This window comes from Engraulis encrasicolus, chromosome 2 (genome assembly GCF_034702125.1).
Source record: "Engraulis encrasicolus isolate BLACKSEA-1 chromosome 2, IST_EnEncr_1.0, whole genome shotgun sequence".
NCBI lineage: Eukaryota > Metazoa > Chordata > Actinopteri > Clupeiformes > Engraulidae > Engraulis > Engraulis encrasicolus.
Window position 1 is genome coordinate 39779075 of NC_085858.1, and position 8045 is coordinate 39787119.

Here is an 8045-nt window from a genome sequence, read left to right on the forward strand (position 1 = left end):
ATCCACTTTAACCCTTATTGTTTAAGGATGATTTTATGTTTATAAAAATGGGGTGTCAAATTTGAGATTAAACTAATAAATCCAGATAGAGAAGGCCCATTTACAACAACGAGGAAAGTCAAACAGTGGAGTCAAAGGTTGGTGTACAATTTTGCAGGTGGCCAGTGAAGAGTACAGTAGAGTAGAGTATCATTTATTGATCCCAGGGGGAAATTAAGGTGTCAAGTACCATACATACATAAACACAGAAGACATTACACACAAAACATTACACACATCATTGCACCATATGTAGTTCACTCTTACATACATTTAGCCCAAGGCAGGTCTCTCTCTCTCTTCCCCCCACACACTGGATCATTTCAACTCTCCCACTCTTAATACATACACAATATTGAGAAGAATTAACTCAACACTGACCAAAGAGTAAAGTTAATTTCAACTCTCTAAAGGCTATAGGCCTATATTAACACTGATATTTTCTCACTGTTTGCTACCTCGTCAATGTGAATTGCGATATGTGGAGTGGGTGGGGGTGGGGCACTTCGTCCTGGCCCCTCATACATCTGGGCCTATGAGCCTGGGCGTCTTAGGCCAATTTATGAATCCAAGCTGACGCTGTGGCCTGGCCCCTGACTGCTGAGACCGTCCTCATGCACCAGGTCATATTCAGTTGAACTCCAACACCACAACATCAAGACAATGTGGGTTGGCATTTATCATGAACTGAGCATCACCCATGTCCGTCTGAATGCCGCCTGACCCTGTTGCAGTCAGACTATGCACCCTTTCTTGGCCTTCAGTCCTCTCATACGTGAACTTTATAGTCCCTCAAACGTGTCTCTCATTGTGGGTTGGCTTTCACCATGATCTGAATATCAGCCTGCACATGACATCTGAATGTGCCGCCTGTCTGTCTCTGTTGCTGTCTATTGCTTGCACTTGTTTTTAACGGCTTTGTTTTCACTCAAATAGTCTATATACGCAGTTTCCTCTCTTGGTCACAGCATTCACCGCCCTGCCAGCAAAATAAGGCACAACGACCACAGTGGTCAGGGGCACAGTGGCACTCTTGCAGAAGGAGAGCAGGTAGAAGAGGGAGCGGTTGTGGACCGGCGGCCCAAAGGTGTCCAGCACGTGTAAGAGCAAGATGGCTGCGACTGCACAGATCAGCCTGAAGGGGGCGCGAGCGATCCTCCCACCAAAGCAGGCAGCAGTAGTGGAGCCCTCTCCCTCTCCCACCACCACGGCAGCCTTCTTAATATCCAGCGTGGGTAAATGCAGCGCGGTGCCCAGCCCAAACAGCACGCCGGTGTTGCGCAGCAGGCTGGCGAACGGAGTGGTCTCCAGGCGCACCCAGGCCTCGGTGACGCACCAGCGATGGGCCTTGGCCAGGCTCCAGAGCAGGTCCACGGCCACGGAGCCGAGCAGGACGTAGAGGCCCAGGGCGAAGGACAACAGGAAGAGGGTCAGGCGGGCGTAGCCTCGGAAGCTGACATGATGGATCCAGGAAGCCCGGTTCAAACCCTCGGCCACGACAACGCCTGATGGAGGAGGAGGAGGAGGAGAAGAAGACAGGCCAGGGTCACTGTCATGCTGTGACTTGATGCCAGAGGTGTATTAACCCATTGATGCTGGATGCTGGGCTTAGGCATTTGGCAGCCTTTTTGTGCAAGTGCTTTAGGCATCAACGGGTTAAAGGGACTCTGTGTGAGATTTTTAGTTGTTTATTTTCAGAATTCATGCTGCCCATTCACTAATGTTACCTTTTTCATGAATACTTACCACCACCACCATCAAATTCCAAGTATTCACTATGACTGGAAAAATTGCACTTTTCATACATGAAGAGGGGAATCTTCTCCATGGTCCGCCATTTTGAATTTCCAAAAATATTAGCTGCAAAAATGACTGAACTTGGACCACACTAGAAAATATTTGTGTATTACTTAGTAAACTTTCATGTTAAGATCAAATTTGGCAATAGGCAGCCCAGGTCAATGAGCAGCATAGTTGCAGTACCCTTTTCGACCATTTCCTGTACAGTGTCCCTTTAAGTAAAATTAGAAATACTCTTACAGTGTACCTCATTTGGTACACTGTAAAAACTGGTGTTGCAATTATGTACATCAGTAAGAGTACTTCTGCTTCTACTTACTAATACACCCCTGCTTGATGCTGTTTGTTATGTTGTTAGTACATGGGTGATTTTTTTGTACAGCTCTTCATTTTAAAAGAAAACAATGTTTTTTTTACATTTGTTATTTGGTTCATCACTTTTATTTTCTTTAACCAATTCCTCCCTGTCCTCCTACCTCTTATACGCAGGCACATACAATTAGAGCCTGTGCCAACATAACATGACATCAAAGGGTGGATTAAGATGGCCTGGGGCAGTGGGGCCCCTAGGCTAAAGGTTGCTGTGGGCCCCTGCAGAGGGCAAATTTTGCTACAAATTTACATATTAAGTGTTGTAATTACAAGCTAGGAAATAAGGATAACATGTCTACTAACTGTACGCAACACGACAGATGATTTTTTTTCTTCCAATATTGCATCTTGCCACAATTCTGCAATTGTTCACTTTTGGGCAATCCAGGGCCCCCTGGTAGGTGTGGGCCCTTAGGCTGCAGTCATATTTAGCCTGTGCATTAATCCGGGCCTGATGACATCCATACTTGTGACCTACAGTACAACCTCAACATGTTCATACCAATGTGTTCTGCACTCTGTCCTTAACACACCTACTAGATGTCCATGATGACTTGTGCTTCGCATAGGCTATGCAGTCATGTTCAGGGCCAGTTCTAGTCCATTTAGTGCCCTAGGCGAGCATGCCATGCCCTTTCCCTTTGTGCATTTAGACATTAGCGTCTGTTACATCTGACTGAGTACAGATCTAGTACCTACGGATACTGAGTGCCCATGACAACATTGTCAATGTAAGGTGTAATGTTTTATTTTGCTCAACTTTCTAATTCTGTGGGACCTTTGGTCTTTATGGCGCCCCCAAGGTATTTGGGGCCTTAGGCGACTGCCTTATCTGCCTATGCCTAGCGTCAGCCCTGGTCACGTTAATCCAATATACAAGTACAAATTATGCTGTTAGTGGTCATGCGGTCAGAACTGAAAGGATAGCATGCTTCGATGTAGCAACAGATGGCTTTGAACCTTTAGAATAACGACACACAGCTGCTTTTACATTGTGTTTTTCAAGGTTGACAACATTCCACAAGGTTCTGCGTACTTTGGTCATTGTCCTATTGATAGTATGCAATACATTTTTATCTGGTAAACTTAAATCATTGTCATGCAATTTAAAGACTTAACCAAATTTGTGATGTTGCCTAGCAACATCATCTTCACACCCAATCAGTCTGAACACAAGGGGAGCTGGAAGTCGTCACTAAAAGCAGCGTCGTGTTTATAAACAGAGCTCAGAAGAGAGCAGGAGTTTATCTGTCTTACCAAGAGCAACGCCACTGACGACTTGATGGGGGAAGTGGGCGCCGATGAACACTCTGGACAGACAAACACAGACTTGCACAACCCAGAAGACCGTCCACATCGCCGCTTTAACGCACCTAAAAAGGGAGAGACTTAAGTCGTTTTAAGCACAACAATGCTCATCAGAATGTGTCAACCCGCACTTGTGCCTTTTGTGATTTACATCCAACGACCGGGCATAAACAATCTGGTTAAAAGAGTTTATTTATCTTTCTATTACTTTTTTTTGAAAAGTAAACTACTAACATATGTTAACCAGTTGTGGTGGATGCCTGGTATGTGTGAAACATAGAGTGGCTGAAGGTTTATGTCTGGTTCTGTCTGTCTGATCTTGGAAGAGTAAACAACAATTATTTTTTTAAAATATATATTGATTTGGCTTTTACGCCTTTATTTTTCATACAGGACAGTGGGAGAGAGACAGGAAGTGAGGGGGAGAGAAAGGCAGGGAAGGATCACAAAATGACCCAGGCCTGAATCAAACCCGGGTCACCAGCGTAGCAGTCCAATGCCCAGCTGTTTGAGCCACAACTGGGTCGTAAAGTACAATTGAAGAGTTCAAATGTAAAACCCCCTAACTCCATTTCTGAAGACCTGCACTTCTTTATTTTCAAAGAACCCAGTTATTGGTTTGGTTACATTCATGTAATTGATATTACATATAAATAGTTATATTACATGAATAAAATGTAAAAATATGCAATTTTGATAGCTTTGTAGTGGTAAAAATGAATTAAGATTATTTTCTGAAAAGGCACTTAGGGGGTTTTGCATCTGAACTCTTCAATTCTTAGAGGAAGAGGAGGAAAGGAAGAGGAAGAGGAGAAGGAGGAGGAGGAAGAGGAAGAAGAAGGGATAACAGAGGAGAGAGAGAGAGGGTGGAATAATAACAACGCTAGGCTAATTGCTCACCTGCTCTGTGTGGGACTGCTACAGTGCCTCTGGGAGGAGTTGAGAACAGCAGTGACGAGAGCGTAGTAGACGCCAGCAGAGCCCATAGCATGGCCTGAGGGGCTACCTGGAAACACAGGACAAATGGTAACACTTTACTTGACGCCCGTGTCATAAGCATGTCATTACAGTCATTAAGATACTGTCATGACACAGTCATAGATAAGTCATAAACATTATGTCCATGTCATTCACATTTGATGACTGTTGGCGCAACATGATCTCCAAAAATTCCGTGCTCCTGGACACAGATGTTAAGGACACAAAATCCGTGTCCAGGAGCACGGATTTGGCCAAAATTCCGTGCTCCTGGACACGGAATTGTTTTCCGTGCTCCTGGACACGGAATTGTTTTCCGTGATGGACACACAGAAGTGCTCTCTCTATACTCCCACAGCTCTATGTTTCCACAGTCTTTGACCTCAGTCAAATATTTTTTCTCCAAAAAAACATTTCTTACTGAGGTTAGGGTTAGGGATTGTTTTGGTCTGGGCACAGCTAGTATTCTTTCATTCATTATATGAATTTGATAGCCTATCAACCAACTGGAAAAGGTATTTCTCAAAAATATGTCTTTAATGACAGGTTAAGGTTAGGGAATGTTTTCTTCAGGGCACAACTTCAATTGCTATAGCATTATTTTGCTTAGGATTAGCATTTGGTATGTATTTTCTAATGATAGAGTTAACACAGTGCTGTAGGAATGTAGAAAGGACTTCCGTGTGCCCATCACAGAAAACAATTCCGTGTCCAGGAGCACGGAATTTTGGCAAAATCCGTGCTCCTGGACACAGATTTTGTGTCCTTAACATCCGTGTCCAGGAGCAGGGAATTTTTGGAGATCAGGCTGGTTGGCCTTATATATTAACTGACATTCGGTTATTGCAAAGTTAGTGACACAGTGGTGGAGCATTCAAAACAGTCAGAGGCCTGGGTATTTTTTGCAGTATTGCAGTATTGTGCGATATTATGATTGGATTAGTCCACCATCAATAGTCAATATCAAAGTTTGACCAATGGGTCGCAACATCTAAATGGTGAGCCAGTATCTATGGGAAAAAATCTGAACACAAAGTGAACAAACAAACAAAAAAACAACCACATCGGACCAGGAAAGTGCCCTGTATGCCAGATTATCACTCCAGTCCTGATCAGAGGTGTATAAAACAGAAGTAGAAGTAGAAGAAAATCCGTAAATGTGCATGAGGTACAGCGGATTATAGCAGCTGTAATACCATCTACCAGTACTCCTGTTGGTACTGGCTCTACTTCATACATATTTGAAAATTGTCAACTCTGAACTGCAAAAGCCCACATAGATGACATGTTCTGTATAGTCACATGTACGCACGTACGTGCACCTGATCACCACATGCCATGTCTCCCCTAACCTGTCTGTACATCTGTACACCTGTACTCTTCCCGCCAACCTGCATGTATGCTGGGTGCTGGTCTGCTGGAGGGGTGGTGAGGACTGGGGGAGTGACCCAGCGGTGAGGGGCTGGGGTTGCAGAGCCCCACTGAGGACTTGGTAGCATGCCCAGGCTATTTTTACACGTTGAGTACACACAGACTACAGGAGAAAACAATAAGCAGCTGGCCCCACTCTTTTACACGATGGACGCCTCTATCTACCATAGAAGTCCCCCTCTTCTCTGCTACCGTGGAGACGGTTGCGAGGTGCACCGTGCACCATCTCGGGCCCCACTCTGCGTACCGGCCCCCCACCCCCCAACCTTTCCCCCTTCTCATGCAGATTTTGTTTACTTGTCCTTAAGCAGGGCATTTGCCCCTGGGCCCAGTGTCCTCTCGTATTGATGTTGGTGGCCCTATTATGACCTTGGCAGGCCGCATGGGGGTTCCTATAAGTGTTTTATCCTGGCGCGCTGTGTGCAATTGTTCCGCCACTGCTTGGTCAGATCTGCGCTGTGCTGTGCTGTGCTGTGCTGAGCTGTGTTGTTCAACATAGATAACTTGTGCATCCCTTTTGCAGCAAATATCTGTGGAATTTTCCAGTGTAAACAGTGTGTAAACAGTGTGTAAACAGTGTGTAAACAGCGAAAGTGGTCAATCAATTCAATTTGGTTACGCACTCTATAGTCCTATAAATAAATTAAAAAACACCAGCTACAGTGTTGTTTAGTTTCCTCAACTGGACAAAGTCAAGTGATGTGTGTCCTCACCTGGGCCTGTTTCACAGGTCATGGGGAACTGCCTCAGCTGTGGTACTGTGGAGTTGCCATAGTAGGAGGTCTCCTGCACCCACCAATATGGACGCTCTCCAAACAGCAGCCTGACAAAAAAAAAGAAGTTAACATAACCCAACAGATAACGCAACCAAAAACATCTCACTCATTACATAGGGAACTCATTACCTATAGCCTACATATAATAGGGCTAATATGGCAAAAGAAAGCTCTTCTTTCATCCCCCAGAAAACCAAAGCTAAATAGATGTGCATGTGCTTTTAATGGTATTTCTATTTTGTAACTACACTTTCTGACATGTGGATAACCCTATTTAGCCCATCGTACCATAAGGCACCTGCAAAAAACGCCTGCTGAATGCATAAGCCCTTTTTGGGAAAAGGTTCCCTCTGCCTTTTAAAACCTAAATAGAAAAAACATGAAATAAGTTGCATTTGAATGTGTTCATTAAGCTCTAACATAACCACATTTTTAACTTAAAAAGCTCAAATCTCAAGAGCCTGAATGCAGAGTATATCACGCTCCAGGTGTCAAAGGCGAAACAGCGTATACACAGGCACAGCATCAGGCTATAAAACGGTTCAATGCTCTAGTATCCCTCTGTTGATCAATCTAAAGGAATAATGCAATACACACAGAACAAGAATAAATAGACAAATGACATAATCCAGAACCACAGCTCCTCCTCCTCCTCCTCTACTCACCACTTGGACACCAGGTTGATCCAGTCCCCCAGCACGGCCACCCAGACCAGCCTGACCCCCGTGGCTGGCTGCAGGTGGAAGAGGAGGGGGAAGAGGATGAGGAAGGTGGTGCGCAGGTCCGCAGCCGAGGACACAAACAGGAACCAGTCCTGCGTCTCCGCATAGTTCTCCTGCAGGTACCTGGTGCTCTCCACACCATAGCTGTGGATGACGTCCATGCCTTCTTAGGTCCAATACAACAATAATTTGTACTGTGTCCTCAAGTGCGTCTGTCTGTGTGTTCTAAGGTTGAGAGATTCTTTCAAGTCCTCTTACTTGTCCAGCACTTTGGACAGCTACCTCTGTTGTATTTTAAAGTGCCTTATAAATAAAATTGACTTGACTTGACGACACACAGTCTTAAAAGGTTCCAAGATGGCTACTGAAAGCCAATTGGTGTAAGGCAAATCGCAAAAGGCTTGTTGTGGAGCTGTTTGGTGATAGCCAGCGGCCTCGGAAGGGCAAAGAAAAGGCGGTGGGCAGTTTGGTGTCCCCAAGCCATGGCCAGACATGCTGCTCCCTACGCCTTTTATACTCATGCTTTGTTATCAGCATTGTTACCCATGCAGCCTGTGGACACATGGGGAGGGAAAATCACGGATGGAAAAGTGCAGGCGGCACATTACGGTGACTGATT

General features: G+C 44.9%; 1 protein-coding gene across 1 annotated transcript; it reads right to left on the reverse strand.

Moving 5' to 3' along the window:
- Positions 1–190: 190 nt before the first annotated feature.
- LOC134462459 (glucose-6-phosphatase catalytic subunit 1-like) lies at positions 191–7669 on the reverse strand. The gene is made up of 5 exons (XM_063215501.1): positions 7370–7669; positions 6642–6751; positions 4420–4525; positions 3469–3584; positions 191–1544 (listed from the first exon to the last, which is right to left on the reverse strand). Exons 1-5 carry the CDS (start codon positions 7585–7587, stop codon positions 964–966), a joined length of 1131 nt encoding a protein of 376 aa, XP_063071571.1. The 5' UTR covers positions 7588–7669; the 3' UTR covers positions 191–963.
- Positions 7670–8045: the final 376 nt, after the last annotated feature.